The sequence below is a fragment of the Lacerta agilis genome, chromosome 2, assembly GCF_009819535.1.
Source record: "Lacerta agilis isolate rLacAgi1 chromosome 2, rLacAgi1.pri, whole genome shotgun sequence".
NCBI lineage: Eukaryota > Metazoa > Chordata > Lepidosauria > Squamata > Lacertidae > Lacerta > Lacerta agilis.
In genome coordinates, this window is record NC_046313.1 from 38,795,602 (window position 1) to 38,813,569 (window position 17,968).

At 41.2% G+C, this 17,968-nt stretch overlaps 1 protein-coding gene across 1 annotated transcript in view; it reads right to left on the minus strand.

The window, feature by feature from the left end:
• The window catches only part of DNAH9 (dynein axonemal heavy chain 9), a 146,056-nt gene that overhangs the window by 91,616 nt on the left and 36,472 nt on the right, over positions 1 to 17,968 (minus strand). The window contains exons 16-22 of the mRNA XM_033139585.1: positions 13,675 to 13,840; positions 12,797 to 12,899; positions 10,673 to 10,912; positions 4,877 to 5,038; positions 4,276 to 4,472; positions 1,270 to 1,432; positions 193 to 316 (exon numbers count right to left, since the gene is read on the minus strand). Coding sequence (XP_032995476.1) covers positions 193 to 316; positions 1,270 to 1,432; positions 4,276 to 4,472; positions 4,877 to 5,038; positions 10,673 to 10,912; positions 12,797 to 12,899; positions 13,675 to 13,840 — 1,155 coding nt within the window. The remainder of the gene's footprint in view (positions 1 to 192; positions 317 to 1,269; positions 1,433 to 4,275; positions 4,473 to 4,876; positions 5,039 to 10,672; positions 10,913 to 12,796; positions 12,900 to 13,674; positions 13,841 to 17,968) is intronic.

A 17,968-nucleotide genomic window follows, 5' to 3' on the forward strand; every position in this document is an offset into this window, starting at 1 on the left:
CAATGATCAGGGATGATATGAGTCGTAGTCTAACACATCCAGAGGGCTCCCTCATTTTGCTATAAAGGAAAGTGTTCCTGGGAATAAAGTTGCAGCTGGATCTGATTTATGTGTGTTCTCTGGAAAACATTTCACAATTTTGATTTGCTCTTGCTTTGTCTGCCTAAAAATTCAAATTGCCAAGATCCATACCTGAAGCAAGCAAGTCATTTACCAAAACTAAAAACCTCTCATCGGCCACTTGAGCGTCCGTCATGAGGAAGACGGTACCAACATTCTTTAGTCCTGCTGTAATGTACTGTGCTGCCAGGTCTGCCTACAGATACAAGAAAGGAAAAGGCATGTATATCGAAGCTCCAAAAATTCGGCTATCTGCTATGAGGTGAAATTCCAGCCATGCTGATGACTAAATTCAGAATTCAACCAAACATGCTGGTATGCCTGCAGAATAAATTGCATACATTTTTAACCACATTGCAGATCCTACGGAGTATTGTTGTACACACATGAAACTGTGGGAAGGAAATATATAACCTCACATTCTATCCCAAGAAACATAATATCAAACCTCAGCATTATAGCCTGAGTCACAATAGTCATTAAAGTCTCCTTGCAAAGCTTTATTAGAAGATCAATAACTGGACAATACCACTACTCTGAATATTCACATCTTCCTTATACACTCCTCTACAACACTGGTATTTAAAGAAAAAAATAAATGTATAATTAAAATTCTCTTGTCATTCCATCTGCCATTCAATGACGAACTATCCTTGATGACTGATCTTTCTTAAAACAGATTCAGATGTTCAGCAAGGATCTGTAGTTCCGCCCATGAGATTATACCACCACAGAATGTGAGTATGGGGTGAATGCTTACACTGATGCTCTCTACAAATGGAAGGTTTCCAGCCTAGGAATCTGATTAGGTTAGGAATAGGCAGGGAGAACTCAATTCAGGAACACTTTCAAACTAAAACTCCTCACATGCATTCTAAGGCAGCACGGTTGTATGGACCTTTATGTAACTTTGGATCAACTCTTATTGTCTTGAAACTACTGAAGTTATATGACTGGGTGGGATTCAACTAATGAGTCCCATCAGCCGAAACCCTGTGCAAGAACATCGCCTTGTGAAACAGGGCATTCAGCATAAGTGTTTCTTTTGCACAGAGCAATTTAAAACACATTAGAATAAGACAGAGTCTTATTCTAAGCTAACAGATAAATTTAAGTTTATTTTCACCCCCACATTTATGAGCTGCTCACCTTCAGGTCAGGAATCCCATAGCCTTTCCTCAAGGTGATTTGAAAAACCTCCAGTGAGCTAATGAAAGCTGCCAATCTCGTCAGGCTCTGCTTGCCACTTCCTCCCACACCAACCAGTAGTGCATTGCCTCTGGGAGATTCCAGGATACGATTGATACGGCAGCTAAATAGGACAATATACAACCACTTTGCATTAAAGTGTTTTTCCTCTGTGGTACATTTCAGTGTATGACATTAGGGGTATCTTCTGTTATACTCAGAACTAGGTTCAAAATTTCAACCCATTATGACACCTGAATAGAAACACCAGTAAATCTATACCCACTTAGTAGCATTCTGAGTCCTCTTTCATCACTTTTTCTGCCTCTTAAATGGGATTTGTGGGCCTTTGCACCTCTCCAGCATGGAATGAACCTAATTGTGGTTTTTTGGGAAACACAACTATAAAGATCTATGTAATCCAGTATGCTAATAAGCAGTTCAATTGCCAGTGCCTTTGGTTTACATATCTTGCGGAATCTGAAACTTAGCGAAACCAGAGTTCTTGCCTAATGAACTTATCATGGTTGGGGTGAGGCGGAATCCAATTTCTGGAACCAGCAGGAACTACCCACCAATCTCAAGCTGGTAATAACTCATCTAGGAATTTTCTCCTAGGCGCAAGAGGAGAACGTATCATCTATATCCCCTTGCAAGCAAATCATTGCCATTCAGGCTAATGTCTCTGGACTATAATAGTTTAGGGTTTGAACACCATAATAATCCATGATTAACTGAAAATAGAAGCAAAGCTTTCCATTTTCACCTCCTCTTAGCCACACTGGAGGAGGAAAGGGGAGTATATGAGACCAGGTTTGTGCAACCCAAATTACTGGGTGGCAGAACAGGGAGCTACATTTGTTCATAGGCATGGAGGTGTGTTGCTGTATCGGAACATTTTAAGTATGATGTGATGTGGCCCATAAAGTACAATCTGGCCTTGAAGGACATTGTTCTCTACCCTGTCCTTACGTTTTGCTGCCTTATAGTCACTACAACTCCATGGTTGGTACATAGTAAACGAACCAGTAAATATCACAAAGAAATCACCACTTTCATTCACTTGATTACACTGTCATTCTTGTAGTGCATGGCACTGATGATGTCTATCTGCCTGCATACAAAGCCATTTGTTTTGCCTGGAGACATGAACAAACCTTGACAAAGCCCAGCAATTATTAAAGTTATGAGCTTGCAAAGGAAGGGCTCCAAACCCTTTCGTGGTTAGTGAAGATGGATTTCAGCTTCTGAGCTACTGATTCAGCTATTAAAACTTAACTTCACTTCTTGTATGTCTAACGTTCAATTCATACCTGCTAAGGGTAAAGGAGGTGTTTATTTATAACCCAGATATCTGCCAAGGCACTCAAGGCTGCATTTATATGAAAGCTGATATGCAAAAACAAAAGCAACAAATGCAAGCAATAAAGCCAAATATCATAAAATAGATTGTGCTCTCTACAGAAAAGGAAATAAAATCAAATACAGTAAGAACAAGAAGGTGTGGGAGATTTAAAGAAAGGTATTCATATTAAAAGCCTGTTTTTCAAAGCAGCTAACAATGATCTTTATTTCTCTTGAAAACTTTTGCAGGAATGGATTTTGACGGGTCTCCTTAGACAAGGAATGCCAGAGGCCTGGAGCTGCCATCAAAAAGGACCCAGCATTGGGTCCCCACAGACCAATCTAAATAAATGAATAACCTCTCATGATGAGGGAGCCATAACATAACAAGGGTCTGATCTGCAAATCTTTTATGGGCAAGTTTATAGACTTTTCCAGCTGTCCAGGAGCTGGAATAAGCTGCAGGGGCCAAATCACTTGGCCGATTTTGTGGCCACCTTCTTCAATCCAAGCAACTTTTCATCTGCTAGGAAGCCGGTCATGTGGCCTATGCCTTCTGCCATTCAATGCAAAAAGAAGCATCTACTAGCATGCAGCATTGCAGCATGAGATGGCAAATTCATCATTTTACATGATTAATTTGTGTAAGTACCAGTAGCTTCTGCTACCTTTTTTTTTTGCCAGGGTTGAAAGATAAGCCCATGGAAGGGGTCACGTGACTCTGACCTCAGTCACAACTTTCTGCTCTTCAAGGAAGAACAAGAACCCTTCACCCTCATCTAAGCCCAGGTTACAACCGGGGGGGGGGGGAATAGGATGGGTCTGGTACCTGTCTGTAACGTGCAGGGAGGCTCTGTGAGCGAACGTGGCAGCTTTCCTTTAACAAGCCTGACACACGAAGTCACTGTGGATGCCTGCCTTTGTGCACTGAACACCAGATTCTAGTACAGCCTGGTCGGCACGAAACTACTCAAGATAAAATGCTCTCTAGTAACCAAATGGAATAAAAGCACTGTGGCATGCAGAGCCGCTACAATTGTATTAAACATCAAGGCCCTCTGGTGCGGGAAATAAAAGGACGCTACACTCCCCAGCACACAAAGGAGGCAAGCAGCAAGTTTTGTATGCATTGTTCACTTTTGTGACAGTGATTGAATTTGTTGCCTGGAGTTGCAGAAACAGTTAGACTGCCCCTCCCGCCCCTTTCTAATGAAAGAAATATCATTTTGTAACAGCTGGGAGAGTTGGTGTGTGTGTGTGTGATCTGGCGTTCTGAAACACATGCATTTGGGGCTGTCTCAGCATCCTTGCTTCTCAAACAACTACTATAAAACCAAAGCCCATAGGCAACTGGAAAACCACTCACTGCAAGTATCAAACCATCCTCAACAAATATATCTCTTATCCTGCTGTTTATATAATGCAGCCTTCCTGAAGCTCCAGATTGACAAGCAGTAACATTTTAGTATCCACTGCCCAAACAAAGAACTTGAACATTGTTTTTCAAAAGCCTTTGTCCACCTGTCTCCCCACCACTTTGAGGTGGGTTTGCAGACACACCACCATGCCCACCCCCAAGCGAAAGAAAGCTCACAAGCACTCCAAACAAAACATCTCCCTTACACATGGCACATGGCATCTTCAAACAGCACCAGGTTCATAGTAGAGTTGACCTCGTTGTGATTCTCTAAGGCTTCCACCAGAATTTGATTAAGTGATTCCCAGCTCTGAACAGGCATGTACTTGGGCTCTCCAATGCCTTTTACAAAATGGCAAAACATGTTCATCTTCCTAGCCTGTTCCAAGGTGTCCTCTATTTCCTAATGAGAAAGAACAAAGAAACATAATGTTCGGTTTAAGAAAAGATGAAACCCATCCAAATCCAGCAAAACAAAAAAACAAACAGAAATGTGTGATCTGTTGCCTGTTGAAGAGAAAATAAATAAATAATAATAAATAAAATGCTTATGACCAGGCTCTCACCCACCCCCTGCTTTCAGACACAGCACAGTTCACCTCCCTTTTACATTTCTTTGTAATGGTCCATTCTGTGTGATGGTTACTTGGACACAGAGACACACAGACACTCAAATAACAAGATGCTTATCCAGGTCAAAGATTATGTTCCCACAATGGAGGAGAAAACAGGCATACCACCTTCTTCATCACTCCACATATGACTTTTGCTTCAGGTAAGTGACTGAAGTGGGCCTGCATCACTTACATCGTAGAACTTCTTCACCGTCTCTGTCTGCAGTTTATCAAAGAGGACAAAGTCCTTTTCATCAACCATCTTATCCCGGTAAACACGACTGGATTCATGCAAGTACAGCTTTACTAAGTCATGGGGAGCCTTCAAACATTCAGGAGTTGAAAACAGAATACCCTGGAAGCAAAGAGATGCATATGACATACAGATCATTTTTGGCACAGATGCAGAGCTGCAGGTCTAGCTGTGAAAGCAAAGTGAGAGATTCAAATGGCAGCTTGTGCAATTGCCATGTCTGGGAAAGTGTCGGTCCCACTTTATTCCATGCAATGAGGTTCTTGTTTTGCATGACACAGGCTACCTTGCAACCCCTTCCTATCATTTCAGGCTGAGTTCTGTGGATGCTAGCCTACTCACAACTAAAATCACAAAGCAACACATGCACAAGATCTGTATGCTAAAAGGAACAAACATCCCCCACGCCACTGGGATCTTTCTTGATCAATTACACTTGCTGTTCCACAGACAGTGAAAGAGTGAGGGGGCATGACTCTGAATGCTGCAAGACAAACTGTTTATTGAGCCTTCTTCCTGATTTGTTTGCAGTGAAGTTATATAATGTTGATTCAACCAATTGTTATCCCACACTTTCTAGTGTGTTTTCCCATCACTTTCCTTACCGCAAAAACTCCAGGGAAGTGGTAAGTTTGTTGGACAATTGCACCAAATCCACTTTTATTATGCAACCTGAATTTGCTCATTGTAACCTGCTAAATAGCAACAATCTGGAAGCAACCCTAATCATTTGACCCTTCTTATCACAAAAACAAAAGGCATTTTAACTTGTGTGCTAAGGGGTAATAAGCCCACGTGAAGTGATCTTGTGTGCATACTCTAGCTCAAGTTGCCCCTTAGGAGCAACTTGTAATGAGAACAAAATAGAGAGAGAGAGAGAGAGAGAGAGAGAGAGAGAGAGAGAGAATGTTGTTCCCACAAGAAGAATAGCCCATTACAAAACCTTAAGCTTTCCAGAAGTGAGGATTGGCCGTATTCTATTAGATCCACCCCAAACCTAGTCCTATCATGAATTATGCACAGATACGACTTCTGATTTTAGTGGAATTCACGCCCACTAACTTGGTACACCAATTAGGATTACAACGAAAGTATAAAGTTGTAATTAATTGTATTCATTGTTCAGGAACCTCCCAGTGCTTTCCTGATTTAACTTGTAGCAGACAACAAAAATGCAGGCCATACACACTACCTCATATGCAACCATTTCCTGCAGACAATGCCATTCACATTTCTGCAGGACAAAAGCAGCTTGGGAATAAAACTGGATGATTTTTTAAAAAACTGACTTTAATGAGGCAGATATTGCCTCAAGAAAACATTAATTTCTGCCAGGTAATTGTGGCATGCTTATGACACCTTCTAAAAATGCAAATGGAAGGGCCTCTTTCAAATAGAAATCCTTTTTAACAAAGTCCATTAAAAATATCTATGGGCCTGGTGACATTAAATTTAAAAGAAAACCTCTATTGAGTTATTCAGAAATTCTAAGGTGCACTTAAAAGTAATTGAAAACGCCTTGCTTCTTTCAGCTATTCCACATTTTGAGATTTTAGCATAAATGGACATGCATTCCTTCAACTAAAATGCTGTTAAAAACAACAGCCTGGCAGCCTTACTATCTATCTATCTATCTATCTATCGGCTGCCAGGCTCTCATATATATGAGAGAAAGAATGTCGTAGCAACTCCAATTGAAAATAACAAGGATGATTAGATTTCCTTGAGGACAGACCACATCCTTTTTTAGTCTGTAACAAACCAATTTAATGTCCATAGTGTGCCATACACTCAACACAGATATGAATGGCAAGAATAAGAATATGCAGTGAAGAACAGATAATATTTTGTTAACAAATCTACAACTATAGGCAGTATTCTATTTCTTAAGGGAGGTGCCACAAAATTGCTCCCTCTGACCTGAAACATTTGCCCTGATCCAAATTATTTCAGGATCGGCAGTAAGGGAAAGACACTCTCAATATGTTCAGTGGCACTCTGTTCTTTATCACATGGTCTAAGGCTGAGGCATTTAAGTACGCTTTGGAGCTAAGCCCGGCAAAGCTTTGTTTCACTACATCCTGAACACTATACAAATTCCCAAAGAAACCAATAACAAATTCTACACTCCGTGCCTTCGACTCCTTTCCAGAAACATTTTTATTGCAAACCAAATCCTATCAACCAAGATAAACTTTTACTGCTCTCAACAAAATCCCTTTAAAAAAAAACCGCCCAATACATATTTTAGAATAGGTCATTCCAATCTATGCTACATGCAGGTATTTTTTTTAAAACCAAACAAATATTGTGAATTTTAAATGGATGGTGCAATCCAAAAACCAGGTGAAGTCACCACCATCTTGATTCAGGTGTGCTAGTGAAAGTTATTGTGTGGGCTTCCACTTGCTGGACTGGTGATCTGAATATAGCATGATATGGCCAAGCTGCCATTGTACTATTCAATGGTTTCGTTCCTTTCACAGACTTTTTCAGCATGGCCAAAGAAAAGTTCTCCAGAGTTGCAATCTCTCTTAAGTGAGCTTCCAGGGCATTAACATTTCACTGCACATCCTCTACAGGAGTGAACTAGAGAAACTGATTAAGAGATAAAGCTGGGATAAGTCTTCACCAGAGAGTATAAACTTCAGCACTAGCTTAGCGAGTGGTTTAATAACAATTAGTCCGGGGAGCAATACAATTTGAGCAGTGAAGCTGGGTAATATGGTAATTATGCACAGTAAGAAATAATTTTTGCACTTCCGCTGTGCTTTGGAGCAACATCAAAGAGCAAGGATAGTGCTTAAGTTTTTTACTTCTGCAGAGCAGGGATGCCGCAATACGGATCCCACGTTTTTAAACAAAAGATTTGGGCTGTCAAATCTGCTGGAAGCAAGGCTTCCGCCTTCACCCCATAGGTGCTGAGACCTTTAAAAACTTTTTGAAAGCTTCAGCTGGCACAGAATACAGTAGCCAATTTATTTATTTTTAAGAGGTCATCATAAGAAAGGGAAAAACATGGCAGATTAAACAGCTTTAAAATATCACATAGCTGTTAACCGTAGGGCACTCCCTCACAGCAGCAATGACCTTTACAGCTCCATATGGTCTGTATTCCTCAGGCAACCGCAACACCTTCTCCTGTATGAACCTCCCACAACTGTTAAGACACCCACATGAGCTTCTGTGCTCACAGAACAGGGCTTTCTCTGTTGCAGCACCACAATGATACAGTGTGCTTCTAAGGCCCTGCTCTGTCTTTTTTTACTTTGAAATATCTAAAGACAACCTTCCAGTATCCTCAAACTTTCCTGTTTAATGACTGGTGCAAACTGTGGTATATTGTTATTTCTTATGTTTATGTTCAGTTGCTGCTGCTGCTGCTTGAACTTGTTTTAATCATTTGCACTGCCATTGTCTCACATCGTTTTCTTTCATTTTTTAAACAGGAAATGGTATAGAAGTTACATAAATGTACCTGTGCTACTCTGCATCATTCAAGAGAAGAAAATGGGGGGAAAGGGATTGTTTTACAGCAACAATATGCTTACACCTTGCCTGTACTGGTTTCCACTGTATCATCCAAATGAGCAATCTGGACAGATGCACAATACAGTGTGCATATGACAAAGGTCTCAATTCAGCAGAGTTTTCTATTTCAGATAAGCTGAGATATCAGACCACACACCTGTATCATGGATTTCACCATACCAAGTTTCATTCAGCCTAGATGTCAGAGGCAAAGCACAGCGGTTTTGTAGTAAAATTGAAAAACAAACATTCCAAGTAACACAAGAGTCAGAGAAAGCAATAGCATCCATATATTTCACTCTCACTTTATAAATTTCCCAAGGACTGTTATTTTATAGGTGTCAAAAATCTGCCAGGAGCAGATTATATATGGGGAAGTCTCAGTGACTTCAACAGGGCCAAGAGGACAAGAGAATGGCAGCAGCCAAGTTCTATAATAAACTTTCTCAATTCTTTGCTTTTACAACGAAACATTAATTTTCTCTCTCCTTTTCTCTCTCTCACACAATCACACACTACTGCTGACAATCAGATGTGCAAAATGCAACACCCATCTGGAAGGTTTCCTTTATACTCTCAGTGATTTCTGTTCCTGGTAATTTGAAACATGTCAACTAAAGTAACTAAGTCTGGCTATTTTATCAGATTGGGGATGATTTCAAGGAGAAGGAGGAACCTTATGCAACCAGCTTTGCTCACACACAAACCATCTTTCAGCTCTTGCCGATGCTGTAGTAATAAATACACAGTGGCCCTTTGATTACTTCACGCAAAACGTGCTTGGGACTTTTCGAAATAAAATCCAGCAAACCCTTTTCATACAGGAAATGAGCAGAACTTGGGGGCAATTATTCAAAGTAATAATTGTTTAAATTCTGGTCTGCCTTAATCAGTTTGTAGCCATCCAGAGAGCTGGTGCTGTATGAGAGATATATGGATGTAGCAATTAATTAATACAGAAAGAAATATGAGAAAATAATGAACAAATGTATTTCTGGGACAGAACACAAAGGGAAATCAGTTTACTCATATCGGCACATGTACTAATGAAGCAACAGATATGAAAAAAAAAAAAAGCCACAGGATGCTTGAACTGAGCAGGCTGTTGACTATCAGTGCTTGGATTTGCATGCATTTTGTGTAAGATGCACTTGAATTGTGAACATCTCAAGTAACCTGAAAAACAGCTGTTGTAAGAGCAACCCTCAAGTGTCCTCAATACTGAAAGTCGTTAAACACTGAACCACTTGATTTCTTGCCTAGGATAAAGGAGATGTTAAAGGGCCACTACATTTTTGCATTTGCATCAACATTAGCAGTTAAAAGGGAGTTTCTGGGGTCTAACACCAAGCAAATTGCAAAACAGGAAGCGATAGCCTCAAACCAATTTTAGCATTATGTTCTTTCCAGAATGAAAACGAGAGCCACTTAATGCAACTAGGTAGAAAGACAATCAGAGCTTCTTATGACACAAGCACATTTGTTGTTGATTATTTCAAAAAACCTTCCACTTTACAGTCTCTGCAACATGACAACAACACAGAAAGCAAAGTGCAGTTTCCGGCATTCTCAGGAAAGGATCAAACAACGTACAGTGGTACCTCTAGATGCGAACAGGATCCATTCCGGAGCCCCGTTCGCATCTTGAGCAGTCCGCATCCCGAGCACCACATATGCACATGTGCGCGACGCGATTCGACGCTTCTGTGCATGTGTGTGGTGTCATTTGACGTGTCTGTGCATGCACGAACGGCCAAACCTGGAAGTAACCCGTTCCGGTACCTCCAGGTTTGGCGCGTTCGTAACCTGTACCGTTTGCATCCTGCAGCGAACGCAACACGAGGTATGACTGTATAAGACAACTGCAGTACTGAAAAGTTGGAATAAAGCATAACTGCTGTGGGGAATATAGCCAAAACATTCTGTCTGGGTATATGTGAGCAAAATCCACTTGACAGTCTCCAGTGAGTGAAGTGTCACCTTAGGCCTCTACACACATTTGGGGAAGACAAGACCCCTTTGACCACCGGGCATCCCATTTAATCCTAGGAAGGACGAACAATATCATCGGGCATACATCATGTATTACCATGCTATGTCATGTCATGGTTCTATACAGCATCAGCATAACGCCTTTTCATTTCTAATTTCAAAGTCTAATTTAGCTAAGGGAGCACACAGCTCCCAACTGGAAGAACTACTTACTTGGAAGACATTGGACAAATCTCTCAGGTTGAAGTTGTAATGAAATTTGATAGCTGTTGGCAGGAATGTTGTCGCCACTTTCACGTGCAGGGCAAGAGCCAGACTTATTAACTGCTGTGATGATTTCTGTAAAGCTGCAGAGAAGTTCCCCCGCTTCAGGTGCTGAGTTAGGATGGTGCTGTAAATCGTGGACAGAGCATCTGACCCAGGGAATGAGAGGGCGAACACACTGAAGTGGCGCTGCATAAAGGAAAACACAATACAGACTAGTAGGTATTGCATGTAACAGAAATAGGATGGGTTTGGTCAGAATCACTTTCACTGGTGCAACTTTCCCCTTGACCTGATAATAGCAAATGCATGAGAGTTTTCATACACCTGTCTCTAAAGGGAAGAATCATCAATCACACCCAGTGGGCCACAGACAACTACTCAAGTGAAACTCATAAATAAAACACGGATAGAGATGGTGATAATGGATCATAGGCCCAAGGCCAGATGTAGAGCAGTGCTTGACCTATATTGCACACCTCATTCTTCCTAACTCCCAGGTGTTGGACACTGGGAAATCTGCCTACCAGAAAAATAATGGTATCACTAGATAATTCTCAGCTAACTTCCTGCTACAAGACTACTAGTACTACAACTACTACAAAGGACATGGGTGACACTGTGGTCTATACCACTGAGCCTCTTGGGCTTGCTGATTGGAAGGTCTGCAGTTCAAATCCATGAGACAGGGTAAGCTCATGTTGCTCTGTCCCAGCTTTTGCCAGCCTAGCAGTTCAAAAGCACACCAGTGCACATAGATAAACAGGTACCGTTGCAGCGGGAAGGTAAATGGCGTTTCTGTGCACTCTGGCTTCCATCACGGTGTACCGTTGCACCAGAAGCAGTTTAGTCATGCTGGCCACATGACCCAGAAAGCTGTCTGTGGACAAATGCCGGCTCCCTCGGCCTGAAAAGCGAGATGAGCACCGCACCCCATAGTCACCTTTGACTGGACTTAACCATCCAGGGGTCCTTTACTACAAAAGGGCAAAGCATTTGACATGACACTTAAAACAGTAGCAGCACTTGTACTAATAAATAAAGTACTGCTTTAAGAATGTTGAAATCTGCCCCTATCCATTATTACAGGCATCCAAACAACTCTGCAAGATATCTAAGTATATTCCTCCTGTGTTGCAACTTAAGAATAGGAAAGGCTGAGGTTGCAAGACAGTGGCTTTTGCCATAGACCATCTTGGTCTTTGAACAAGGAATTTTCCAGCTAATGCAAGAGGCACTGAACTATGCCAGTTTTCAGGTGCCTTATCCCTCTCCCTAAAATAAAAAATATCAAAGTCACACTTTTAAAATACCAAAGTAACAAAAAGGTTAGAAAGGTCCTGTGATTCTTCGTGTAAGGGATATTTGCCAAGCAATTAGCGTATAATCCCACTACAACAGGACACCCACTGCAACCTATCACTTGGCTGCCTAGTGTTTACATGGCAAAAAGCCAATTTCACCTGTGAATTCAACAAGAATCTTCATACCCAAAAAGCTCCAGCTCTTTCAATATGGGCTTTGTAATCAGGGATATGGCCTAGATGAAAATGCTTGAGGAAGTGTTAGAAAGTGTGGAAGAAAAAGTAGAAGCCAGTGAAAAAGAAACAATGCTGTTCAAAGTTCCAGCAAAACAAGCAGAACTACTCCTTGTAGTTCGCCTTGAAAAGAGTTTGCCACTGTCCTTGGTCCTGAAATATCATTATATTTGGAACTGTATTATGAAATCAGATTCCAACACAGGGGCTGCAATATAAGATTTTCTGATGTTTAATAACAGCAAAGCATTGACAGGGGTATGGATGGGCTCTACACAGGGAAGTTGGTACTAAAAATAAAATAAAAAATCTCCATCCTTTTTTGCAGCTGTGTAAGTTCAGTACATCTTACACCCCACTTTCTTCTCATATCCAGAAAACACTTGCTAAGTTTTATTTCAAAGTTTTCATTTCTTAAAGTTTGTCATCACATGGAGACCCTCTAGGATAGCTTGCAAAGAAATGAGTGTTAATCCTTCCAAAGATGGAGTAAAACCAACAGCGGCTTTCTCTTTGCCAGGTGAACAAGCAATACCTGCAAGCGTGGGTTGATAGTGAAGCTGCCTGCTGTGGGATTCATGCACGACACGTACTGCACATTCATGATCTCCTTCAGGGACAGCTTGTTTCTGTCATACCTTTGCCAGAAGAAGAAGAAAGAAAAGAATGCATCACCCTAATCACATCCTATTAGTGACAAACAAACAGCAGTGTGCCTGCCGGACTTTGCCAAGACTCAAGCAGCATGTCAGATGCGTACTGGGCACCTGCTGTATCCCAGCTGCTTTCAATTAATATTCCAACAGAGGTTGCACAATATTGGGGAATGAGGCTAGGATTTGCATATGTCTATGTAACATCTAGCATAGCAGGGACTTTATATCGGGGAGAGTATCACACTTCCGTTACAGTATTTACAGGCAATACTCTAGGGGCAGGGGTTGGCAACCTGTGGCCCATGGGCCACAAGCAGCCCACGGAGGCAGTTTAACCGGCCCACGAGCCGCCCCCGAACCAAGCCACTTGCTCAGCGAGTCCATGCGTGCTGCACTAAACAGGCGCAGCACAGGGACTTGCTTCTATGGCACATGGCCAGATGCCGAAAATCGCGTCTGTGCATGCCCAGATGCCGGAAATCATGCACACACATGATCCAACCCACGGAGAGATCTCCACGGGACTTGACCGGCCCAGGCAGGTAAAACCTTGCCAACCCCTGCTCTAGGGCATGATGAGTGGGTTAGAAATTCAGCAAATAAATACTAATAAATTAGCCCAAAGGCAAATTTGAGAGAAAATACACATATGTCTTTTAAGAGGGTCTGAAAGTGATAGGGAAACTGAACAGAATTATGGCTAAACACATGCCAAAGTGATTAGGACTGTAAATAGACAGATCTATCCCTATTTTACCAGTGCCCATAGTCCAGATGTTGCCGAATCAGTGTATGAGGCTGGACTGTTCCATAAGTGTCTACTTCAGGCATATTCATGTCATCGATGAAGTAGATAAGCTTCTTGGTCCCAGGAGGGCCGTAATTCCTTCCTGCCTTTTTATCCAGCGGCTTCTCAAGAACAGCTGTGAAGAAACAAAGGCTCAGAGTTTTCAAAAGTGTTCTTTCCAACACTGTGATACTAAACCAGAATGTGAACTGTAAGGCAGCTAGAAAGTGGTGACTCCCTTTGATGAGGAACCATACTCCTGGTACCTGTACAGGTATGTGGTGGAAGTGGTGTGTCGCCTTACAATTATTTACAGAAACAAGAGAATGAAGATGGGAAAGGCTGATGAAAGGATTGCAGTGGCTGAGGTTTAGTAGACTGCCAAGGCTAAAAGAGAGAAAAAAATGTTAGGCAGAACCTAAAACAGGAATAAGAAACCTACAGCCTTCCACATATTGTTAGACTCTGTCTCCCAACAGCCCCATCTCCCAACAGCTGAACCTTGGGCCAATGTTCAGCAGTTGTAGACCAGCAACATCTGGAGAGTTGTACATCCTTGGTTTAAGTTAGGAGTGACTGAATATGGGAAAAGAAAGAAGAATAAAATGTCTCATCCAGAGTTGTATCCAAGCTAACGCTGAAAAACACAACCTACCAGCGTAAGGATTTCTACTTGTGCACTGGAACCTCCACCTTCTCCTCCCCATGAATGGCCCCCTAAACCAGTTCTATGAGTTCCCCCAACCCTCTGGAGCAGATTTGGGTAGGGTGCAGAGCACACACTTGGGTGAGGAGTAGAGGAAGTTATGTGGTGCTAGTGGAAATCTTTGCACTGACTGGAATATGTGTGGTGTTTTGTTTTGTTTTTTAATACCACCCTCAAACTGCAATCCTTAGGAGATGAATCAAAAGGGACATGATAAAGAGGGAAGACACACAAGTCACTTTTGCTGCTGCCAGAGAGTTTAAGATGCCTCATCTCTAAGGGAATGCAGGGGTGTGGGATTTTACCCTGCACATATTTAAACAATACTTGGATTGGAAGAGGGAACATGCAGTACTAACATATACTGAAATATACAATGCAATGATGTCATATCATACAGTTTCCTTACTGGATGAAAAGAAAAGAAGAGAAGGGGAACTCTATGCAGAGCTGCTGTTTTTTGACAGAGGCTCCACAATCAGCATCATGTTTAGACCCAATATTGGGCAGCAGTCTTAGATGCAACCAGTTCTGACTCACAGGAGAGTGTTTTAAATGTGGCATGTGTGTTTCTCAAGGGGGGGAAATGTTTTTTTGTTTGCATCTGCAAAAAAGTGAAGCAGCCTGTAGCACTGGATAAAGACCAAAGGGTAGGATAAAGACTGAAAAACTGAGATGAAAAACCCACTAAAATTAGTCAATAAAACACTTTTGGCAGCACAGTTGTATTTTTCAATGTGTAATGGTTCTATGGTGCAGATCATAATTCATCCAAGATATTGATCTATTTATCCTTGGCCCCTGAACCATATTTTGGCTTATCAGAAACAATGAGGAGTCACTCACAAGAAGAAAGCCATTGTGTATTGTGGCAAACAATTTATAGGGGCCCTAGAAGATATTGATCAGAACTGTCAAGCAGCTTTCTCTCAAAGGCTTGGAATGCAACCCTATTTTTCCGGTAAGAAGATGACCAAGTTACACGCTTTGGTATTTGGACATCTATATGCATGTTTATTACTCAGACGGTCAACAACAAGTTGTATGAAGCCGTGTAAGGAATATTTGAATTCAAAGCTAGTCAGCTGAACACATGAGGGATTAACCTGTGCAAATATTGCACAAAACCAAGTGATCAAGGCTGCTAAGCTAGAACGAAGGGCGAGTTTGGCCTGAGAAACATTCATCAAACTGAAACCTTTGTCACAGAAAGGTAACACTTTGTCCAAAGTGAAATTGGAAATTGTACAATACAAGCTTCTTACTAGTCATCACTCAAACATGCTGAATCTTACGCATGGACAAGAGGAACAGAAAACAGCTTGATGTCAAGGTAAGGCGCCACGGGCAAATTAGAGGTTTATGTAGATGGACAGAGGAAAATCATCCAAATGAATACCACAATTTCTTTTGCACAGTGCAACAAGGCATAAACAAGTCCTTTCTTCAAATCACTGAACTTAAGGCATTCAACAGTTAGCAACAGTCATGATTCCTCTTGCATTGTGATTATGGTCTAAAATACAGTCTTGGGCTAGGGGAGACAATATGGGCTAAGGTGCCCATATTGTGTGAATAATCCCTGGCTGGTAAAACCAGGACAAATTGTTAAGAAGAGAAAGAGTAGGATTAAAAGGAAGTGGTGCTCACTAGAATAGGATTTGCTTCTGGGAGGGCTATGCAAGAAGGCAGTTTGCCAGGTGGTACCGTAATAATAAGTTCTTAGCTCATTTTATTTGCCCCCTCCTTGCCCTGCATTTGGTACACAACAGAAATGTCTGGATGTGTACTCTTTTTTAAAAAAAAATCATCAATGCTTTATGTCGACAACAAACTGATGTTTTAAAAAGTGCCAAGGTTTGCTTCTCCCACGTTTTCATCTCTCTAGGCAAATTGCTTTGCCAAAAGCATCACTATCAGGTCAACTTCACATATTCATTCTTTGACATAGTAATTGCGGTGCCACCAAAAGCATGTACATTTTCATGTATGTGCAACAGTACAAGTGTTTACCCTGAGTGCAAACATCAAGAAGTAGCTGCATGTATCAACATATCTATGTTGAACAAGATATTTGCAACGGCTTATATACATTACAAGATACAAACTGCTAATTTTCTGTTGCCTTATTAAAAAAAATAAAAATAAACTGGCAGTTCTTAGTAGCCTTTCATCACAGTAGCAAAGCCTGCAAGAATGTTTTCAAAGATCAGCATCTTGCAATTGACAATGAACTTCTCAACAATCACCAAGCTATTAAGGGCATGCTATCATTTGCTTTTCACTAAACTGATCACATATTTGCAGGTTATTAAAAATTCTTTTTGTTTTGTATTTAGCGTCCACTGCTAAGAATCCATCTCATCTTGACAGTTTGTGGCACAGAAAGATCCTGAAATGATGAGTGCAAGATAACACCTCTGTCCGTGAGGAATATTCCTTTTTAAACAACCCCCCCCCCAAAAAATATTAAATTTCTGGAAGTGAGAGAATGTCTTTCAAATATGCATTTAATTAGAGCCTAATTAACATAGAAAACATCCCTTTTAGGGATTTAACAAGTATGCAAAAGATATATCAAATTGAAATGCAATTACTGAGAGATCAAATGACATGTTCGTAAAAGCAGCATTTTAATTTGAGAATGTCTCTCACAATAATATCAAAAGCCACCATGTCTCTTGCACAGATACTCAGACCCCAATTATACTGGAATAAACAATCACTGTGTTTTAGGGTTATTAAGCATCTGCTGTGCTTTCCCAGAGGCTGATAGGCTGAGAGACATCTATTTCTGTGGAATTCTCTGGGGGCAGGTTTGCCACATGAAGAAACCTTGCACAAGGCTCCATAGCTTGAAATGGGATTTAGATGGCTCAGTGGCCTTTTTCAGAATCTTTCCAGGATTAAACGCATTATGTTCTACAGTTAATTGCATCTGGAAATCTGCTAAGCACCATAGCCGTGCAGGGGAATGCAAACCTTTTGTAGAAACACAAAGCTCTTTGATGCCACATGAAGCATCCCATCATGTTACCTTTCCCAGGGTGGAATTACTTGCACCTAATCACTAAACATTTGTTTGGACTTATCTCTTGCATGTGTGGGATGTCCCATTCACTAAACGGAGAGATCCGATCTGCCAGCATTTGCCCTTGCAAGGATAGATCAGGTACTTTTCACCACAATGTGTGGGGATCTCTTGCCAGCAGGCAATACTCTATATGTGTGTTAGAGGTGTTATGCTCATTAGAGATTTTATGCCCATAAACAATCAATCAATGGTGGGGCCTTCCATCTCCATTTGCAGCATGCATCAGAACGTGACAGTGCTTTACCAATGCAAGAGCTGTCATGTGATACTAAACGTATTCTGTAATCATGCAACACAGAATCTAGTGGCATGTGTAAAACCACAAATAATTTCAGTTTTATTTGAAGGCGCTAACTACTGGTACATGTCACATATATAGACCTACACTAATAGAGGCCCCAAACTCGTGTTTTCCTCCAGGGGGAAAAAATCAGCTTCAGAAAATAGCCATTTTCAACAAGTGG